This window comes from Grammomys surdaster, unplaced genomic scaffold (assembly GCF_004785775.1).
Source record: "Grammomys surdaster isolate TR1022 unplaced genomic scaffold, NIH_TR_1.0 170, whole genome shotgun sequence".
Taxonomy (NCBI): Eukaryota; Metazoa; Chordata; class Mammalia; order Rodentia; family Muridae; genus Grammomys; species Grammomys surdaster.
The window spans coordinates 6138483-6161292 of record NW_021604618.1 but is presented as its reverse complement, the minus strand read 5'-3'; the positions used below and the strand labels follow the sequence as shown (position 1 = coordinate 6161292).

The following is a 22810-nucleotide window of genomic DNA, read 5'->3' as shown; positions in this document are numbered from 1 at the left end:
CCAGTCACCAATCTAGAAGGGTGAGGGTATCATAATCTCCCACTCCTAGAGATACTGACAATTAACAGCTCCTGGGAGAGGAAGGGTCCATTTTAAGGGCATGGCCTCTGTTAAGTCAACATCTACCAAGAAATGGCCCTACATCCATAAGTGTATAGAGAGCACACATTTGACTTAATGGGTTATCTTTAAAAAACAAAAGACAAAAAAGAGGACACAGAGTTGGGAGAGGATGGAGAGGTGGGGGTGGGAAAGGGGTATACATTTGATCAAGACGCATTGTATGCAATTCTCAAAGAATTAATACAAATATTTTTTATGAGATCAGATTGCTCACCATGAGAAGCTTTGTCTTGACTTCCCAGTATCTCACTGGGTAGCCAGAGGTTAGATTTCTTATCTTTCCTGCAGATTCAGATTTTCCAAACCAAGCCAGTTAAAGATCTTCATCTCTTGCAGTCCTGTATCTCAGAGAGCAAGCTAAAGAATCCTGGCCCCACATCCTAATGAGGCCATTTACCAGCAGGTGACTGAACCTCTGTGAGCTAGCTGTCTTATCCATAAAGGGAGGAAAACAGCATCCATCTCATACCAACCCTATCGGGTAGACAACACCGAGGATGCCCAGAGCTTCCTACTGCTGTTCCTATTAATAGTCAAAGCTAATGTTATTGAGCCTATTAGTTGTCCCAGTGCTAAGTGCTTTCAGGTGTGTTATACTATTTAATCTTCACAGTCCTCTTATAAGGAAGATACAATTATGTGTCTACTTAATTTAAAAAGGAAGGGAAGGAGGGATGGACAGGAATTTATCCTTAGAGGTCAAGCATGTCGTCCATCAAGAAGTAGGGCTATCTTCCCAGACTGGCTGCCTGGCTGCCAAACCTCTATTCTTCACCAACAGTGCTGCTTCCCGTGTACACCCTGTGCACGTGTGCGTGTGCGCGCGCACACACACACACACACACACACACACACACACTAATCAGGCTGCACTGTGCTATGGTGGGGATCATTGTTCTGTGGAGACATCAAAGGAGAAAAAGACAAGGGGTCCTATGACATGTGAGGCACATGAGAGAGATGTTCTTGTGTGCCTCCACTGACTGCTACCTCTGTCTTCTTTCACATGATAGCTAACAGCAGAGCTGTAAGGTCCATGTACCTTGTACATGCCATGCAGCTGTGAGCTTCACTTGGAACAAGGTCCATGTACCTTGTACCTCATGCCATGCAGCTGTGAGCTTCACTTGGCATTAAGATGTTGAGGTCATTTACCCAAATGAGAGTCAGACAGGGCTGAAGACATAAACTCAAATAAAAAGGACCACAACCAGAATCATCACTGTTATTTATTTCCAATTCTTTCCACTTTTTAGTCCAGGAACAGTGGCAAATGGTGTGTTCCAGCTTTCCGAATTGGAGCTGTGGCCCAGCAGGGCTGCAAGCTCAGAGAAGGGTCTGAGGACCATGCTGTTATCTGTCTGCTGACTTCTCTGATGGGGGAGCAGGCGCTGCTGGCATCACCCCTAACTCCCTCCATGTACTCTAGGGCTGGAAATGAGCTCATGTGAGCTAACTTGGAGGTAAACTCATTGGGTGAGTGCCACAGTACTGGCCTGTTCTCCACAGCAGCAGCACAGGCAGCTGATAAAGAACATGTTCCCGCACACTGCCATGGCTGGCCGTAGTTTAGCTCCACACAGGACCTTCTCAGAGATGGAGGCTTCTGCTCATCCTCAGGAGAAACAAAAGGAGGAAGAGAAGACAGGAGCAAGAGGCGTGGGCTTCCGTTCCTCCACTGTGCCTTCTGAGTAGCAGCAGCCCCTCCATCCCACTGTCTGCCCACTGCCAGCCTCTGTGCTGACAATCACACCTTCGCAGGCCAGTAGCTGGTTGCCTTATTTATTAGCTACAGCAGAAAGCTGGTCCCGAATGCGACCCAGCCCATCTAACATGGTGTCCAGCGTTTCTTTGCTCAGCTCCACGGTCACAGCCGAGATGGAGGGTTTCTCTCCACACAGACTAGGATCCTCCTGGATCTGCGAGCAGAACATAGCCCAGAAAGTCAAAGCTGCCTGTCTTTGTTTCTCCCTGGAAGTGACCCCTAATCAGTTCTTTCGGGCTCCTAAAGAGAAGTCACTATAGAGTGCAGCAGAGAATCGTGGCCTTTCCTTCTTCAGCAGAGGGTAATGAAAGAGATGCTCCGAAGGCCTGGGCTACTTTCCTTTTACATGCTATGGGTGAGCGAGGCTCGCTGGCCTCTCTGATACTGGGTCTCGGTACTCAAGTGAGAAAGCACTACCTGTTCATACCACACTTCGACAAGTGGGCTCTATGACATGCATAAAGCACTTGGTCACAGGAGAGTTCCATGTATAGCTATTTGGTCTTAAAAGAGGAGATGAAAGGTCACTATAGTTTGAAAGGGATCATCTGTTAGAGATACTTCTTCACCTTTGACAGATGTTGAGTTGCTGGGTGCCTGGGACAGTGGTTATAACACTGCACCCTTCTAATTTTAACTACCCAAATCCTATAAAATGGATGGGTGTGGGCCATTATGACGTTCAGAAAAGAACAATAAGGTGAAGATAATGAGACAGGGCACGTGACTACGGAGGAAGTGCTGGCCATTCAGCTGCCAAAGGTGGCTTGGGCTGTGCTGCAGCAGGGTTGGCCCAAGTCTAGTGGAAAGGAAGCTAGTGAGAGGCTGCTCATCTGAGGAATCCCGAGGGCTATCTGATATCTACATGTGTAACCCTGCTGTTAAAGATAGACACCTTCAGACATTGGCACATCATCTAAAAAATAATACCATGTTCTGCATCTATCCTCCTGAAACTTCTGCTTTTAGCAACTATTTTATTATGACCAAAGATGGTCCTACAGGTATAATTTGTGAATGAGCACCACATTTGGGAGGGAGTATTACTATTATTTTTACTTTGCTGGTGTTTTAGATGACTGGGGGGGGAAGGCTAACTCCCTCTCATTCCCTTTTGCCTCCTGAGGAGCTTGACACCGGGCATACCTTCATCTGGAGCAGGCAGGTGGGCACAGCCATGCGGCTGATGTTGTCAGAGGAGGTCTTGATATCCACTCTCCAGTCCAGGTCCACCAGGCGTGGCAGAGAGACTGTGGAGGGGACAGCTTTGGTCAGAAGTTATATACTACCTGTCTCTCCCAAGCTTTTCTTACATGATAGGTAGCTATACGGAATGTATACACACAATACATTTGACTACAGGCAAGTTTCAGAAAGAGACAGAGAGGACCTAAGACCTACAAGTTGTGTGCCTTACACACAGCTTGGTGCCACCTGTCCTTAGCACTGACTCCCAGTGGGTGCAACTCCAGATGCTAGCACTCCAGGTATTGGGACAGAATGACAAGTGACACAAGGTAGAGATGCAGCCATGGCCTGAGTTGTAGAGGAAGGGCAACTTCAGGAAGCCTCACTTGTCTAACCCTGGAGCCTGCTTCCTCATCTAGAAGCCTGGACGGCAGGGTTGCTGGAAGGGTTTGATGAGTCTGCTCTGACACAGCTCCAGTTCTGTGAGTGGCTCAAAGTGAGTGCAAGGGCAGTCACTCGGCACGCTCTTACGAAACCATCTTTCCTCTTTGGAAATCGAATACAATCTCATTACGGATGGTTGTGAGCCACCATGTGGTTGCTGGGATTTGAACACTACACATATATAATTTCATTGTTATTATTCATTGTACATGGCAGTGTGTTACCTAAGGTCACTGTTGTATGCATATATGTTGAACATGTCCCACCTGATACCCACTTCTTTCTCTTCCTCCCCCTCCTATTAGCCTGCTCTGTTCCCTCTTTATTTTTGTCTTAACCGACATATACTTTAAGTACTTCACTTTCTACTTGGGTGTTCCTGTATTCCTTAGCAACCCACTTCTATCATAACATTAATAATAGTAGTAATAGTGGTGATAATAACAATGTGAAATTTAAAGGTACAACACAGAGTGGGGTTTGGGACTTTGGTCTGTGGTTAAGTTCTTGGGTGGGGAGCAGGGCAGGGGAGAGGCAGATGCCTCGGTACTCACTCTGGTTTGCTTGGGCTTCTGTTCTCCAAGTTGATCTGTTTAAGAAGGAAAGATGGGGAAGAAACAATGGGGAACAGTGAGGGTCCCCAGCTTGTGGCCTCTTACCAAGAAGGACCTCAGAAACCCCTCCCTTCAAAGGCAGTTTTTCATTGTTTTGCAAAGCTTGGTGATGGCAAGGCCCAGGCACTGCTAGTTTTCATAGTTTAGGAAAAAAAAAACAAAACAACAACAACCCACAGATCAACATAAAAAGGCATAAAAGGGCAGTGGCCCTAAGACTGGACCTGAGTTCAATCTGTGGGACCTATACAGTCAAGAGAGACAGCTAAGTCCTGCAGGCTGCCCTCTGACCTCCGTGTCACCACAGCATGCCCTGCAGCCCTCCAAATAAATAAATGTAATAAAACAGCTTTAAAGAAAAAATAGGGGGCTGGAGAGATGGCTCAGTGTTTAAGAGCACTGACTGCTCTTCCAGAGGACCTGAGTTCAAATCCCAGCAACCACATGGTGGCTCACAACCATCCGTAATGAGATTGGATGCCCTATTCTGGTGTGTCCAAAGACAGCGACAGTGTACTCATAAATAAAATAAATAAATAAATCCTAAAAAAAAAAAAGAAAAAGAAAAATAGAAAGCTTAATGTGTTACAGTCTTCTTGTGCTACTGGTCTCAAAGACAAAACAGCAAAGGTCAACTCGCTCTCCCTTCCCTGAGCACCTACTGTGAGTGCCACATCTTATGTCTGAGCACCTACTGTGAGTGCCACATCTAATATAAAACACACTACACATGCTAGAGCAAGAAGCATGGGAGTGAGGTGCCAAGCAGTCAGAATAAAATGTGGTCACGTGGGAGAGTTCTAAATAAACAACAAGGCCCTTGGTAAATATTACCAGTTTCTGCTGCTGGGCCCTTCATGCTGATAGTTAAACAACAGTCACTTCTACTTAAGACTTGTGTTGAAAAGCATCTTCCCAGCTTAGAAGATACAGACAATTCACAAAAGAAATAAAAATGACCAATAAGCTCAGGAAAAAGATATTCAATATTTCCAATATCAAAAAACTTAAAAGCTAAAATGAACTGGGGAACATAAAGAAACCTCAGTGCTTCGAGGCCAGGCTGTGTGGTGCATGCTTGTAATCACAGCAGCAGGCACGACAGGCTCCACATGCAAGGCTAACCTCGGCTACACTGGGAGACCTAGTCTCACACAAACAAACAACCACCAAAGAAAGAAACAACAAACCATGTTGGAACAATGTTTTGGAAGCAACTTGACAATATAAGGCAAAACCCAGTATGTCCCAGTATACACATGACCTTTAAGCCAGTAAGTGAGTTAACTGCATACATAACAAAGTTTCTATCACAAACTGTTTTTGGGAGAAACTGCCAATATCTTAATTGGCTAACCTTAAGGAATTAAAAAAAATGACACCGAATTCCTCCATGGACTAGAATATTTACATTTAACTATTAAAAATAATCCTCAGGTCATTTACTGAAGTGTCATCAATATTAATACGGTTTGCTGAAAATATATAAGCTCTAAAATGGCAAGGTCCTGTTTGTTAAAAACAAACCCAAAGGATCAGCTTCACCATACGTATGCAAAGACAAACAGCCAGGTTCTCATCTTCAAGCTCACGCCTGCAGTCCCAGCACTTGGAAGTGGAGGGAGAAGGATCACAAATTCAATGTTATCCTTGGCCAGAAAAGGGAGTTCAAGGCCAGTCTCAGCTACATGAGACTCTTCCTCAAATAACAGAAATGAGCAAAGAGATGAACGGCTTTCCATTAAAGAGTGGCTGCAACTAACCTCAGGGTGTGGGGTTACAGGGTCTTATTTTCTTTCATCATTTATCATATGACAGTATGCATTTTTAACCACAAAACTTACACTTCTAGAACAGTAATAACAAGGAGTATGAAGGTTTGCAGGGACTCTCAAAACACACACTTATATGTGCTCCAGGGGACTCTCAAAACACACACTTACTTAGATGAGCTCCAGGAGACTCTCAGAACACACACACACATGTGCTCCAGCAGACTCTCAGAACACACACACACACATGTGCTCCAGGGGACTCTCAGAACACACACATACATGTGCTCCAGGGGACTCTCAGAACACACACTTACATGTGCTCCAGGAGACTCTCAGAACACACACACACATGTGCTCCAGGAGACTCTCAGAACACACACACACATGTGCTCCAGGGGACTCTCAGAACACACACTTACATGTGCTCCAGGATGATTTTTGTCAGCAGGTTTTTGAGGTTTTGGTGGAAATTTTCTGGAAAGAGAGCCAGAATCGCCTCAGCAGAGGACAGGTCACGGAAGGCCACCAGCCTGGTGAAGTGGTGCAGAGCCTGGAGCAGCTGTCGGACAGAGAGGGCAGCCCTGTATATGAAGGGCGGGGCAGGAGGGTTCACGCAGAGGGGAAGAGGTGTACACTCACCCCAGGGGCACACTTCCACAGTCACATTAATGAGTTAACTGCAGTGTGAGGGCCTCCGTAGCACATACTGACACTCAGTATGACTCTGCTAGGGCACAGGTCCTTTTAGAAGACAGAGGCAGCTGCTTGACATAGGAAGCCATCACTTGTCAGAAACTTGTTAGTTGTGGGCAAAGGGATAATATATCTTTTTGCCTTCTGCGGAAAAAATCTGACCTCCACTTAACTTTGTGATGCTGTTTCCCTGGTAACCAGAAAGAAGTGGAAAGCCAGCTAGGTTACTAGGCAACCCTGCATTGGCCCAGTGCCTCTGGACTATGAGGACTGTGTAAACACTAGGGCTCACTTCCCTGAGTGAGGCTGCACCCTCCTTGCAAGAATCTGAACCTGTGCTTATTGAGTTGCTAGAGGACATACTGGTCCCCTGGAGAGTGGGCTTCGATACAGCATGGAAGGCATGTCACGTCCTTACCCTTAAGCTGTCACCTGGAAGAGCAAAGAAAAACAGTTCCTGCCCAGTGGTGTAACTCCCTCTGTGAAAGAGGAGCTTGGACCCTGCCTCGCTATGTGTTCCCACCTTATATCCTTTGCAGGCACCTCACATCAAACCCAGGGCTTCTGCACAGCGGCTAGCATTCTATCAGTGAGCTACACTCCCAGAAAACCATCCCATGTCTTTGTAGATCTGCAGCAGAATGTAACTTAGACTTCACTTATGAATTTAACAATGTTTAGCTGAAGCAAAGAAAGCTGTTTCTCCACTTTGCAGCTTTATCTGATAGCACGGACGAGGTCTTGACTATGAATGGACACAACCCAGAAGCAAACAGAAGTGAAGCTTGCAGCCGGCGGGGTGGGAGTCAACACTCAGCAGTAACTACGTCATCAACATGCTGTGTAATGAGCTTGTCTCCATTCTCCATAGTTTCCCCACTCCTTCCTCTGCTTTTCTAGAATCACCTGGCTCTACCCAAGTCCTGACTTCAGCATTTATTTTAAGGGTATCCAAACTAAGTCTACAATCTTACTTCTGCCTTTTACTTTCCTGTAGTTGATTTCCATGAAGAAAGCTCTAGATTAAAAAAAAAAAAAACAATGACAGAAACAGCACCATTTGAATGAAGATACCTAGCCAAGCACATGCACCCTGGATGGACAAACCATCACTACTGATAACTTAGCTTGAGACATGCTGGCCTCCTCTTAGCTGCCTGATGAAAATCATATGAGCTGAGCAGAGGCCTGCAGAGGCCAAGGGAAGAGGGGGTGTAGGGAGCACAGCACCCCTGGGGGAGCCTGATTGAGCCCAGCAGTGGGTACTCTCTAATGCCACTCAGGCCTCGGTGCCTCAGCATAAAGACAGCCCGACAAGGTCTGTGCTCGGCTGCCCAGCTGACAGCTCATCAGCACCCGCAAGTCACACGCTGTGCACAAAAATCACAAAAGGTCATTTTTTTACACACTGCCTAGGCAATAAATCTGAAGTGAATGTGGCCTGGAACTCTGGTTATTTCTCATAAGGGGGCTTATGTGTCATAAAGAAAGGCTCAAAGACAAAGGCCTTAGAGTTCATTAATATTTTTAAAACTCTGTCTGAAGTTTGCTACACTGTCAACTGATGTGTAAGGAGAAAAGGTCTTTGGACATCCACCTGACTGGGGAGTCAAGAAAAAGGTTATAAGTGGTAAGGGCTGTGGCGCGGGCTGTTCTCAGCACACTTACTTGCTCTGCCTCCTCCTGGGTCACAGACAAGCTGGAACATGTACTATCCAGGAGTCTTTTTGAATCAAGGGCTGAACTGGAGAAGCTTTCTTGGCACAGTTGCCTGACGACATCTTTTGAGGAGGCCTAGGAGTTAATTTACAGATGGTAAACACACAGAGTTACAGTCTGCAAACATTTGTGTTGGTTATTTTATGACACTTTTGAAAGTTTCTTAATGCTAACAGCTCACAGGACACTTTGTTTCTGGGAAGATGGATGTGCCTTTCCATATTCTTCCTGTGGAGATCAACTAATGTCCCTAGGCACTTAGGGAAAACAAACTTAACTGTGCATGGGGGCAGAAGCCAGACCTGCTAGGATAAGGCCCAGGGAACAACATGAGTGCTGAGGTTCTTGGGTGCCTCACTGATCCTAGACCTTACCCTAAGGGGCAGCATCCTAAGATGGGAAACTTTTAGACAATAGCTATTCTACTTCAGCCAAAACCAACTATCACATAAGAAACTATAAACACACATCACCAGGACCAGCAACGGCTGAGAGGAAGCCTCGCTGTGAGCAGCAAGCCCTGTGATGCTATAGCACAGCATCCCAAAAACCTCTGCTAGGGTGGTATCCAGGAGGGATGAGGGGAGAGCTGGGACCTTCATTCCTACTGGCCTGTAACAAGCCACACAACTCTGTGGGAATCTGGACTTCCATTTCCAATGGAATTAATGAGGTAGCACTCTGTTTTCTCTTCAGTGATAAAATACTGACCAAAACCAACTTGGGGAGGGAAAGGTTAATTTGGTTTACAGGTTATAGTCCACAATCAGGGGAAGCCATGGCAGGAACCTGGAGGAAGAAACTAAAGCACAGGCCACGAAGGAGCAATGCTTACTGGCTTGCTCAGCCCACTTTCTGCTTTCTTATACAACTTCAAGATCACCTGCCTGGGGTGGCATCACTCTCAGTGGGCTGGGCCCTCCTACATCAATCATTAATCAAGAAAATGTCCTACACTCTTGCCTATAGAGACCAACTGGATAGAGGCATTTTCTCAATCAGGGTCCAGTCTTTCGAGATGACTCTACTTAGTTTGTGCTTTTGTCAAGTCGACAAAAGACACTCCAACTCTCTGTATTAGCAGTGTTGGGAAAAGCCAGCTACAACAAGATTTAAGCATTATACACAGACTCAGAATATAACAGGAACATGTCCAGGTTCTAATAGAAATCAGCATGTAACCAGGAGCCAGGGAGGTCTTAAGAATAATGAAAAGGAGAAATGGACAGATGCCACAGGAGGCTGAGGAAATATGATTACAAGCTGCAGGTCAACTTGGGCTGTGTGATGTCTCAGAAGACAATGTTAAGATTATCTGACCAATATTTTGATGCAGCTATGATTGTAATAGTCCAATATTTAAAAACATGCCAGAAACAAATAAAAAGACTGCCAAGAAAATAGAAGGCAATAATAATAAAATGGAAACCACCAGAGATACAACCCAAACACTCAGAAGACCAGATGGAAGACAGCCGTTGTATGACATTACCCAGTCTGAGCAGAGAAAAAACAGACTAAAACTAATCAACATAGCATGTGGGGGGAGGGGGAGGACTTACAGAGCTTCACCAAAGATCTAACAAGTGTACCACTGAAGTCATGGATCAAGATAAAAATGGAAATAGCAGTTAGATAGACAGACAGATGGTAGACAACATTTAAGAAAATAGAACACATTATTAAACTTTCTAAGTTTAACCACAGACCTAATGGTAAATATTTCAAGAACCTAAGTGAACCCTAAAGAGTATAATTTAACAACCTCATACCAAGACACCTGAAATTAAACTTTAAAAAAAAAGAAAAAAATTGTAAGCATTACTAGAAACACTCAGAATAACAATGGCTTTCATGTGGAAACTCAAGCGAGGCAGGAAAGCACAGTTCTCAGTGCAGAACAAACTGTCAACCTACAACTCCAAGCTAGGAAAATGTCTATCAGGAATGAATTAAAACCAAGACAATGTGGCAGAAGATCTGCTGTGAAGAATGACTACAGCAAGTTTTTTGACAGAAAAAGAATGACAGAAGTGTGGGGAGCCACAGCGACGTGACTGAAACCACCTTGGGTCATCACTGCACACTGCCCTTAGCAACCCTGGTCTCTTTCCCTCAGTTTCCCCAGCATCCTAGGGACACACAGGACGGTATGAGAGTGGTGTGTGAGCGTCACAAGCTGCTCCTGGCTCCGTCAGCATCAATGATATGCCTGACACTTGTCTTCAGTCTTCTCCAACCTTCTGACTATGGCAGTCAGTGCTTTTATAGATTCTCCTACACCACAAAACAGAAAAGAACAGGCAAAGATGTAAAAAGAAAAATACATTTTCTGTATTATATTTGAAGGATAAAGTAAAAATTATAATACTGTTTGGTGGAGCTTTAAGTGTAATGGAAAAATACTTAATATGAATATGTTATAAGAAGACTTCATCCTGAGATACAATAATGACACTGACAGACTGTGATAAACTATCTACACGCAGTGTGACTGGAAAGGCTCTATTAAAAAGTGCATCAGAACCCTAGATAATATAGAATTCTGTGTGCACATGTGTGCCTGTGTATGTATATGTGTGTGCATGTGAGTATATGTCTGTATGTATATGTATCTGTATGTATGTATGTGCATGTATGTGAATGTGTATATGTGTATATGTGTCTGTATGTACGTGTATATGTGCACATGTATATATGTGTATGCACCAGTGTATATACAGGTGTGTATGAGCATGTGTATATGTGTGTATGTCTGTGTGTGTTTGCGTGCATGTGTGTGTGTATATGTGTGTACCACTGTGTACAGGAATGTGTGTAAGTGTGTGTACACAGGATATTCAGTGTTCTGCTTCATTACTCGCCTCCTTATTCCCTTGAGACAAGGTCTCTCACTGAAGCTGGAGCTAGGCTGGCAGTCAGAAGCCTCAAGACCTCCTGTCCTTGAACTCGATAGTGCTCTCATTACAGGTAGCTGTGTGGACATGTATAGTTTTTTTAAGTGAGTGCTGGACATTCAAACGCTGGTTCTCATGCTTGCATGGCAAGCACTCTTACCCATTCAGCCATCTTCCTAGCCCTCAAAATAGAATTCTTTTAAAAACGTTCAAATAACCCATTAGAAAACAGATAAACATAAAAAAGAAAAATAAAATAAAGAATGAGCAAAAAATAAGGACAGATTTAAGTCCTAGCATGTTAGTATTTACATTAAGTCTAACTGACTTCAGTAGTCTAATTAAAATAAAAAATTGGCACAGTGGATGAAAAATATTAAATGCTAAATATAAAAGGATCTCCTTTTGAGTATATGGACAGGCAACAGAACAGGTAGATGGATGGAGAATGCCACTCAAACATTAATCAAGGGAATGCAAGAATGGCCACACTGAAGCCAGATAAAGCATGCTCTGCAAAAAGGAAACTATCAGGACCATATTATAAAATCCTTCAAGATTCTATCCACTAAGAAGACATCCAGAATGAGTACGCACCCAGCAAGAGGACTGCAAACTGCAAAGCAGTAACTGACAGAAATGTAAGGAGAAGCAGGTGACTTCCCAAATGCTACGGGCACAGCAACACCCCTCCTTCAGCTACTGACAGAACCAGCCAGATATAAAACAGGATATGGAAGAACTCAGCAACACCATCCATCACTCTAATTGACATCTGTGCAATACTTCCCCAGTAAAAGGACGGGGGAGGGTGTGTGTGTGTGAAACAAAGAGCTGGCAGTGACGAGCCAGACAGTGAAAGGCTAAGGGGAGCTACACACAAACCCGACGGCTCCCACAAATGGACCAATTACTCAAAAACACCATCGCGGTGCCCTCATATGAAACAGATATGTGACGGCTGTCACTACTCAGGAAATTGAATCTACAACGTTAACTCAGAAAGAGAAATCTCTAGACCAAGACATTTCTCACTGAAGAATTCTAACAAACATCTCAAGATTAAAAATATCAATTCTATAAATCTCTTTTAGAGAACAGAGGAGAGGGGAAAAGTTTCCAATGTATTTTATGGGTAATATTACCTTAATATTCAAACCAGACAGTTTGGATATTACAGATCAGCATCATCTCATAAAAACTGACATAGAAATGCTCAGCAAAATATTAGCATATAGAAATGAACCATATATAAAGAATATATAAAAGAGATTATACACAACAGGCAGGCGGGATTTATTCTGGGGATCTAAATCTGGCTAAATATTTGAAAATCTATATAACTCATAATTTAAACAGATCAAGGGAGGTGGGCACACATCTTAAAGCAAGAAAAATGTTTGATAAATGAAACATTAGGATTTTAAAAACCTAAACAAACAACAAACAATTCTCTCTACGAGGGTGACGGTTTGAGAGTAAAGAAAGTCAAGTGCTGCAAAGCCTGAGGACCTGAGTTCGATTCTGAGAACGGACACGGTGGAAGAAGAGATCCAACTCCTCCATGGCACATGGGAATGTGTGTGTGTGCACACACACAAACACACACACACACACACACACACACACGCTACCAAAAAACCCAAAACACTGCCAAAACCTACTGTAAGTGAATTTAACAAGTTTGAAAATATAAATAAATCAACACACAAAAGTCATCTTTATTTCTACAGACACTCCTTAACTGGATGACATCCATCCTGCCTTTAAAATACCCTAATTAGCATTTGCAAGCAAATAAGTGTGGACCAAAGAGAATAATACTGTGGGACACACTGTGACACACTACAGCTTCTGCAACAAGATATTTCTTCTCTGTTGAGGGGGAGGTGCAAAGGGTGGAAGGCAGGTTCAAGGGGAGCAGATGAGTGGGACTGGGGTGCATGATGTGACATTGACATAAAAGCAGGAAAATGTTTTTAAAAATATCCTAACGGGGGTGTGTGTGTGTGTGTGTGTGTGTGTGTGTGTGTGTGTCTGAGATGGCTCAGTGGTTAGGAGAACTGACTGCTATTCCAGAGGACCCAGATTCAATTCCCAGCACCCACATGGTAGGTCACAACTGTCTGTTACTCCAAGATCTGTCACTCTCACACAGACATGCATGCAGGCAAAACACCAATGTACATACAATAAAAATAAACAATTACTTTAAAAATACTCTAACTAGAAAATACATATAACACCTAACCTATGGAATGCCATGGTTTGGTGACAGTTCCTAGATAGCACTGGTTTTTTACACTGAATGCTGCTTGGCTCACCGGGTGCTGAGGAACTGCTGCCTGGCATCTCCAGCATCTTCCCTAGATGCTGCAAGCCTGGTGATCCAAATCCAATGTATCATTTTGATTTTGCTTTTACTTTCATATTACTGTAAGGTAAAACAATCAAAAGTTGAACCATCTTAATTTGGGCTCTATCTGTCCAAGTAATGGACATGTAGACATAATTTAAAAAGTGTCATTTGGAGTTGATCAAAGCATGAACCCTAGTACTTCTGTGCTATGACTATACATTGCAGACAAAAGATCTCAGAGAAGATGAGATAAATATAGAGATAAACTAAGTTTATATTCTGGGAGATTCAATATCCTAAAGAGGGCAACTTCCCCCTAACTGGCACATTTGTTCAACACAATTCCTATAAAAATCTAAGCAAGTTTGTCTTAGATATAGCCAATAACATTTAAAAATGTATAGTGAAAGGCAAAGGAGTTGGAGCAGCTAGCAGTGTTTGCAAGCATGCCTGTGCCTGTGAATGTGTTGGGAGATGCATGTGCACATGTGTGTATACACATGTGGAGGTGGAAGACAATCTCCCTGTGGTTCCTCGGTCCCATTCACTTTGCTTCTTGAAACAAGTTCCATCACTGGTCTAGACCAGCCAAACAGCCAAGGCTGCCTAGCCTGTCCCCGGAATCCAGCAGTCCCTGCCTTCCTGCACTGGGATTACAAGTGCACATCGTCATGTTGGCTTTTTCACTTGTGGTTCAAGTATCACACTCACATCCTCATGCTTACACAAGACTTACTGATTGAGCTACGTCCCCAGCCAAAGCAATTTTGAGAAAGAACAATAAAGTAGGAAGAATTGGTCTGATGTCAAGATTTATTATACAGTTAGGGCAATCAAGCCTGTGTACACACAGAGGGCTAAGAAGGCAGAACAGGGCAACGGGGACCCCAAAACAAATCAACACAGATATGTCCAAGGAATTCTTGAATTGCAAAAGCAATTTAGTGGAAGAAAAATCTTTTCTTTCCCCTACAAACAATCTTAAAACAGTATGACATTAAAATAAGCACATTCAACCTATGTATCATACATTTTATACAAAATTGGCTCGGTGTGCATCACAGGCTCAAATACAAAAGACAGATACAAAGCTAGGGACACAGCTCACTGAGTAAAGCGCTTGCTGCACAAGCCTGATGACTTGAATTTGGATACCCAGAAGACACACAAAAGCTGTAGCAGAGCATGTGCCTGAAATCCTAGGGCTCCCGTCTGAAAATAATAGGCAGAAGAATTCTGAGAAGCTCACGGGCATGAGCTTGGTGCATGTTACAGTAAAGGATGAGAAAATCTCCAGTAAAACTGAAGGCAGAACTGACACCCAAGGTTGTCCTCTGATACATGTACACACCCACAAACACACATGTAGACACACACAGAGCCAAGAAACACTCATCAGAATTATCCAGATAGGATATACTGACAACCCAAAATGTTGACGCTGATACAGATATACGTGTAAAATAGTGCAGGTACTCTGGGAAAGTCTGGAGATGTCTTTAAATCATGTGACTTCCAGATGGCCTAGCAACTTCATCTGTAAAAGCGAGTATTAGAAATACTTTATATATTTTTCAACAGATTAATGAGCAAACAAACAGAACAGGCTACAGAACACCTCGAAGCAACAAAAAGGATGCAGTTGTGCAGGATACACATGATCTGTATGATTCTCTAGAGTGGTGGTTTCGCAGCCTTCCTAACGCTGCAACCCTTTAATACAGTGCCTCACATTGTGGTGACTCCAACCACAACATTATTTTATTGCTACTTCATAGTAATTTTGCTGTTATGAATTGTGATGTAAATATCTGATATGCAGGATAATTGATATGCAGCCACAAAGGGACTGCGACCCACAGCTCGAGAACTACTGCTCTAGAGAATTAGGCTTCGTGAGGAAAGCCAATTCGAAAACACCATTTACAGCAAGATTTACAAAGTTCTTGAAATGAAAACTAATGACAGAAGAACGTTGAAGTGTCAAGGAGTTCTGGAAGCCAACGGCAAGTGAGCTTGGCTGTAAGACATTAACCCAGGGCTCTTACACTGACATGGAGCTTAATTGGACCAATGTAAATACCACAACTGTGATACTGTTCTGTAAACATTCAGGAAGTCACCATTGGGGGACATGGGACAAGGTAAACGGCATCTCTCTGCATTATTTCTCACAACTATAGGAGACACTATAGTTGACTTTTAACAAAGCTTATTTAAACAATAGAGAAATGAAAATGAGCTATTGCTACAATCAGGACTGGAAACCAGATGTGAACACGGGTATGAAGAAGTGTTCCATTTTTTGTGGAGCTCAGAGCTTGAGTAATATTATACTGTGTCTAAAGCAATACACTATTGGGAAGGCGAGTGGAGAAAGTAACCATGGAGCTGCTGGAGGTACTGGTGTCTCAGTGTGTGGTCTGGTGTTGGCTACATGAGTGTAGTCATCAAGAGAAGCACTCATAATTTCTGCTTTTTTTCATTATGTTATATATTATTTTTAAAAAGCTTACCAAGGAAAACAAAGTGTCCCAAGACAAGCAGGCATGGAGAAGGAATGGCTCAAATCAACCACATTGAAGGGGAAATGAGAACCCTCGGTTTCTAGTCACAGTTCTGTTACACCAAGGCACTTCATAACTATTTCTTCAGCACATACTGGGTGCCAAGTGTTCTTGTCGGGATACACTGTGAACAATGAAGTCAAAGCGTTCAGGAGTAGACTGAGCGAATGCACACTAGGGAGATGTATGCTGGAGAGGGCATTATTTGTGTGGCTGATAATGATAGTGTCAAGAGGATCATTTCTGATCTTCAACTGGAGAAAAGAAAGGAAAACAAAAAGAAACAGAAATCAGAAGAGAACACAAAGAGATTCATGGTGTTAGCTAGTAATAAGTTCTAAGAGGGAAAGAGAAGCCACTCTTCTACGGAGTAACTCAAACTTTAGGACGCCCCTAGAAGTACTAGGGTGACAAGAGGGAGAGGATTTCCCTAATAGAGGGTGCATAGACTGGGATGAAATGGGGAACTGGTGGTGACAGTCACCCAAGTGCTCCAATCCGAAAAAAACCACTCACGGTCACTAGTTCTTGGGTGCATTTACATAGACTATCTGGTTTTTACTTCCACCTTAATAGCAGGGCGTGATTAATTTTGTTGCTCCTGTTTAAAAGCTCAGAAAGGCTGAGCGACTTTCTCAGGGTCACACAGACAAGTGTGTAGCGTGAGAGTGGAACAGTGCTCCAAGCCAGGGCTGATCTATTCCCAATTCTTGCTTTGCAGCAAGTCCCAGACACTAAGGCTGTCGCCGCACGCGTCCCCACCCATTCTAGATACCTTCAGCAGGCTCTGGAGCGCCACGAACTGCTCCGCTGTCAAGGCTGCCATCTTTCTGGAGTCACGTGACAGCGGGAGCAAGCGGAGCGTTCAGCGTGACCCCTCGCAGGACATGCTGGGAGTTGTAGTTCTTCACTGTGGCTGGCGGGAATGACGTAAGAATCTTAGAATGTGCGGAGTATCAGGAAGTCTCACTCCTGAATGACTAAATTCAAAGACCAGAGGGCCGAGATGCTGGGAGAACTCGGGTATAGGATGATTTCCAAGGAATAACTGGCAGGACTTTCTAGGTCAGGGAAACTGGTTTTGCCTTTGCCCTTCTGAGTAGGCTGGCTGATCTGGGGAATGCACCTGCAGGCTTGGCAGGCACCTTGGCAACTGAGATGCCCAGAAGTGATCGGCCTACTCACCATCTGGATTTAAATGAAGCTGTGCCTATTTGAATTCTTGGAATTCACACACACACGTGTACACTCATATGTCTGCAGTATATCCTAAAAACCACAGCGCTTTAAAGCATACAGTTTCTTTTCTGTTTGTGGAGAGGTAGGGACTTGCCATTATAACTAGTCTTATCCAGACAGTCAAGCTAAGTCACTTAGGATTTTTAGTAACTTTCCGGTGGTCGCAGAAAAGACCTGATTTGAATAGCAGCTGATTAGGAAAGGGGTTAGAAAGAAAGAAGGCATGTGAAGGTGTTACCTATCTCAGTGCAGCTCACCTCTGCCACGGTCTCCTCTGTCTGCACTCTTTCCCTTGAGTCTCGTGCTCTGGAAAACTCAGTGTTGAGGGTCATGCAGCAAGGAATCGAGGACTGCTAACTCCTCCTTCCTCAGAGACAGACCCTCCCTGCCTTCAGAAAGTCTGAAAGTGGCAGTAGCTGGGTCAAAGGCTTAACTGCAACCTTGTTATGGGTTGACTCTGAAATATATTTCACAAGTTCAACCTGTGGTCACTTGATCCCTAGCTTGTGGGACAATTTTGAATGTTATAACTTTTAGGACCTGAGACCTGTCTAGCGAAGGTTCCTAGTGGCAGGCCTTTGGGCGTTATGTTGCTTCTGGTTCTGTCTGGTTTGCATGGTGTCTTGTCCACTGTCATGTAAGGAGTCTTGGCTGTACATTATTGACACTCTGATTTGCCATGTTGGACTACAACTTCTGAAACCATAAGCCAAAATAAATCTTCCTCCTTTAAGTTGTCCCTGTCCAGTGTGGTGTCACAGTGACTTACCAGTAACCAACACACTTGGGAAATCGGAGGCACAACTACTAAGCTGAGCCATCCCGGGGTTTCTGGCCTTGAAATATTGTATAAGTCTTTAGGTGTAGCCTTTTCATGCCTTGATTCAGGCTGTGAGCTTACAGAATGAGGTACTAACTACTGTTTGCCAGCATCTAGGGAGGGTTTCCATCCAGATGGGGCAAAGATGACAGAACAACCATCTCCCCTGGCACGTGCAGGGCCCTTTTTACTGGGTACTATATCTACTTCAACTGCAAGATGGGAGTGACTCCAACTTCAAGAACAAAGACCGAAGCAGAAACCCATGAAGGAAGGGCTGAGCTACCTGACTTTAAAGATGTGATTCTTCCTTGAGTAAACACAACCTGGTGGAGGGTTCCCAGCAAAAGGTGGGCGTGCTAAGGACATAGACCAACCCGATGCCTCCTGTTGTTGTGTGGGTCCAGCTTCACAGGTGCTGCAAATATTACCTCAGATGCCTCCACCACCAGTGTTCCAGATGCTGCTAACCAAACATACAACCATTAGTCAGAGAACTGTAAGTGCTCAGAGCTTGGCTGGAGATGATGTGGAGTGGGCCAGATACCAACCTGATGAAAAGGTCAAGTAAAATGCTTCCAAAAATTCTAAACTTGGAAGCTGAACAGCTGTGTAGGAATAAGGTCAGATATGCTTGTTATAGACTGACCGACACCGAAATCTACCAAACTTCAAGTTTACCAAACTTTACGTTTGCTTTAAGTAAATCCATTTGTTTTATTTATTTATTTATTTATTTATTTATTTATTTTATTTTCAGTGAAAAGTGCATCTTGACAGAGTTTCCTTTATTCATAGATACACTCAAGTTATCAAACTATCAAGGGCTTCAATTATTACTTGAGACATGTAATCAAAACATAAGTGCGGCAGAGCACATTCCTTCCATTTTCATCTCTGTCACTGAGATTGTCACCCCAACAGAAAACAATACAGGAAAAAAGGGTTTTCAAATATCAGTCCATCATTGAGGCAGGAGCTTGAGACTGGCCACACCACAGGCACAGTCAGGAGCAGGGAGAAAACCAAATGCACACATTGCTGCTTGCTTGCACATAGCAGCGCCCAACCCTGGAAATGGTGCTCCCCACATTCAGAGTGGGTCTTTCCATTTCAATCAACACCCAAGACAGTCTCCTAGAGATACACACACAGGCTCACCCAACCCAGGTAATCCCTCCACTGAGACTCCCTTCTCAGACTGTTTTAGATTGCAGAACCTTGACATCTAAAAACCAACCATCACAATTGCTTAGGTTTGAAAACTCCCACTGATCAGTTTCAAGAGATTTGGGGGTGAGGGACAAAAGAAGTATGAAAGTTAACCACAGAATACTGTAACTCAGAAAGTTGGATAGGAGCTTGGTGTCTGTGATAACCAAGCATTGAAGGTTGTAAAAAGATTACAGTTCTTTTGGACTCTAATACCTTGGGCCTCTAAAGGCATTAAGGGAAGGGGAGAGGGACGCTGGGTATTCAGCATGTATTGAAAATTACTTGTAAGCAGTAGATCACTTTTGGGGCGATGACCCATGCTTCTTCCTATAAAAGCCATGAACTGAAAGTGCATGTGTCTTGTTCACATCTAAATGGCCTGGTTGCTAAGATTTGTTAAGTTCAAAGCACATCAAACTAAGAAAAACACCATGGCCTCATTTCTCATCCGCTGTCCCCAAGAGTAACAGAAGCAGCTCGTAACACAATGTCATTGTCCCTGTGTTGGTACACAGGCCCCCTTTGTTTCTTTCATGCACACAGAGCAGAAGCTGTGACAATAGTCTTGAATAGCAGTGTATCTTCCTGCCTCCAATGTTACACTTGTTTATCAGCTCTGGGATTGGTGAAACAATGATTTCCTGCTGGTAGGGGTGGCCTTTCAGATGCTGTTTTCTTTTCCATCAGTCTTCAGGGTCAGTGAGTGGTGAGTGGGGCCTAGAGTCCTCTGGACTGTCAAAGTGGTACCACCTCAGGAGGCTGGAAGGACAGGATACTTCATCTCTCCTGGGAAAGGTAGGAGCCACATTGGAAGAAGGAATAAGACAGGTAACCTGGAGAGAGGCTGAGAGCTTAGGGTGGAGACATTACAGACAATGGCTGAGGGTATAGCCCAAGGAGAATGGGATTCGGGGTTCAAAACACCCTAGTCACTTGAAAAACATGTCTTGCTCACACAGGGAAAGGCAAGTGTGGTCAAGTTTGACAGCCTTCCAAAGGGAAGCAGAGCCAGCCTGCTATATCCATGGGTTTCACATCTGAGAATGTGACCAGCATAGGATAAAATAGATATTATTTAAATCTCATTTAACCTGAGCCTGCACAGATATTTTTCCTTGTTTTTGTTTTCTAAACAATGCAGAATAATAAAGTTACAGGACCTCTATGTTGTACTCGACAGTGGTGGTAATTTAGTGATGTCTTAAAGCATATGGGAAGGTGTGCACAGTTTATTGAAAACGGATATATCACTTTAAAAAATAAGGGCTTTGTGCATTCTCAGATTCTGATGTCACCAAGGATCATGAATCCAATCCTCTGCTAATGGTAAGGGATAGCTATGCCTTTTAAAACACATTTTAAAAGATTTATTCCTTTTATATCATGTGTGAGGGTGTTTTGCCCTGTTGTATAGCATGTTCAGCCTGATGGCAGCATTCTCTCTAAACTGAAACATATGCCCCCAAAGAGGGAGAGGGGATACCCAAGCTTCAAGTGGTAAATAACAGGTTATGTTAACTAGGAAGAATGGAACCTGGGAAGATTCTGGAGATCCGTTACCAACAGTTTTCAAAAGGGAATAAACCACGGATGCCTCTGAGACCTCCCAGTGACTAGAACCTTCAGGGATGTGTAGGTTGATTGAAGCAGACTTTTCTAAATTGCAGTTGTTATCATTAAGCTCTTGCTGTGTGCACTGTATACATATAGACATTACTGTATTATTTCACAATGTTAACAGCAATAATAGCAAACATGTATTCAGTCATGTTTCCCATTGTTGCATAACTCAAACCCAGGATGTCTGGGTTTAGAATCTGCTCTCTATCAGCAGTTCCTCATGCTACCAATAAACTGAGATCATCACCGGGTCCCCTCTAAGAGCTCATGTGATTTAATGCTAAGTCTGTGTACTGAATCATTTGCCCTGGTTAGATATTGTAGTTTTGCATCTATTTCCTTTCTAGATGATAACCCAGTCAAGTGGATACTTTATTATCCTCAATTTAAAGATAAGGAAATTAGAGGCACAGGGAAGTGAAATCATTTACCTAGGGTCACATGACCATCAAATGAGGAAGCCGGATTTGGACTCAGTTCTCATTGGAGCATTATGTGAATTTGAGGCTTGCCCAGCTTTTCTCCCAGACAGTAGTTACTGTTGCCCTATGAACTGGTATATTTAGAAGGTTGCGTTTACTCATTGGCTTTATAGAATCTCTGCACCTAAAATGTCAGCTGGAGGAGTGAACAACTGTTAGTGACTGGTCTGCTGCCATCAACACTGTCTTGCCTGAGGAAGATGGGATTCCCCCATGGTGACAGGGAGGGAAGTTTGAATGGTAATGACTACTCACTGAATGATGCTTCTTGCTTGGCTGTAGACGGACGAATGTACATATACACTGGACAATGACTTCTCTTATATATTAAATAAACAGGACTTGTGGAGTATATTCAGTAAACCAACTATTTCTGCTTAGCACTCTATTTTTTTTTTTGTAGGGCCTCACTCTTGTCCTAGAATAAAAGTTAAAGCAAGTCTGTAATTCTCAAGGATAACCTTCAGGATCCAAATATTTTCCAGTTACTTATACATTAACATTGTGTCAATGTAAAAACAGATACACCCAGTCCTGTGGGGATGCCAGACTTCCAACACTATTTGGGGTGGAAACCTCCCCACAGCCTCCCGAGGAATCAATGATATGCTTTTATCTGACTCCTGGGAAGAAGGAGGAGAAACAGAAACGCTACTAAAGTTTCTACTTGGCTCATGCTCTGGTGTGTTAGTTAACTTTCTATCATTTTTGCGAAATACCTGAAGAAATCAACTTTTAAAGAACAAAGTTTCATTTTGGCTCGTACTTTCTTGGGGTTCCTAAAGGCAGAATCACCTGCTGGAAGAAATATGTTCACTTCATAGCAGCTGGAGAGCAAAGAGAGGCCATGTTTAGTTGGAGTTTCCTGGAGGAAAGTAGCCAAGGACATATGCGTGTGAGTGCATGTATCTCTGTGGTGTGTGTGTATGTGTGTGTGTGTGTGTGTGTGTGCAGAATATATATCAGAATTTGTTAAGTCAGCTGCTTGAAAACAGTAACGACAGCCAAATTACACTTGAGTCACTGAGAACCCGGTAGTTGCCAGGTCCTTGATGTATAACTTGACATGACCACTCCATGGTATGGTTAAGGGGAAGATTTTTTATTGTAGACGAGAGAGACAGAGAGAGAGAGAGACAGAGAGAGACAGACGGAGAGGGAGAGGGAAAGGGGAGAGGGAGGGGGAGGGGGAGAGAGGGAGGGGAAGAGAGGGAGGGGGAGAGAGGAAGAGGGGGAGAGGGAGAGGGAGGGGGAGAGAGGGAGAGGGAGGGGGAGGGAGAGGGAGAGGGA

General features: G+C 43.7%; 1 protein-coding gene across 1 annotated transcript; it reads right to left on the bottom strand.

Moving 5' to 3' along the window:
- Positions 1 to 1334: 1334 nt before the first annotated feature.
- Commd9 (COMM domain containing 9) lies at positions 1335 to 16982 on the bottom strand. Its single transcript, XM_028766933.1, has 6 exons — positions 16920 to 16982; positions 8271 to 8396; positions 6329 to 6468; positions 4075 to 4109; positions 3035 to 3138; positions 1335 to 2042 (listed from the first exon to the last, which is right to left on the bottom strand). Exons 1-6 carry the CDS (start codon positions 16968 to 16970, stop codon positions 1902 to 1904), a joined length of 597 nt encoding a protein of 198 aa, XP_028622766.1. The 5' UTR covers positions 16971 to 16982; the 3' UTR covers positions 1335 to 1901.
- Positions 16983 to 22810: the final 5828 nt, after the last annotated feature.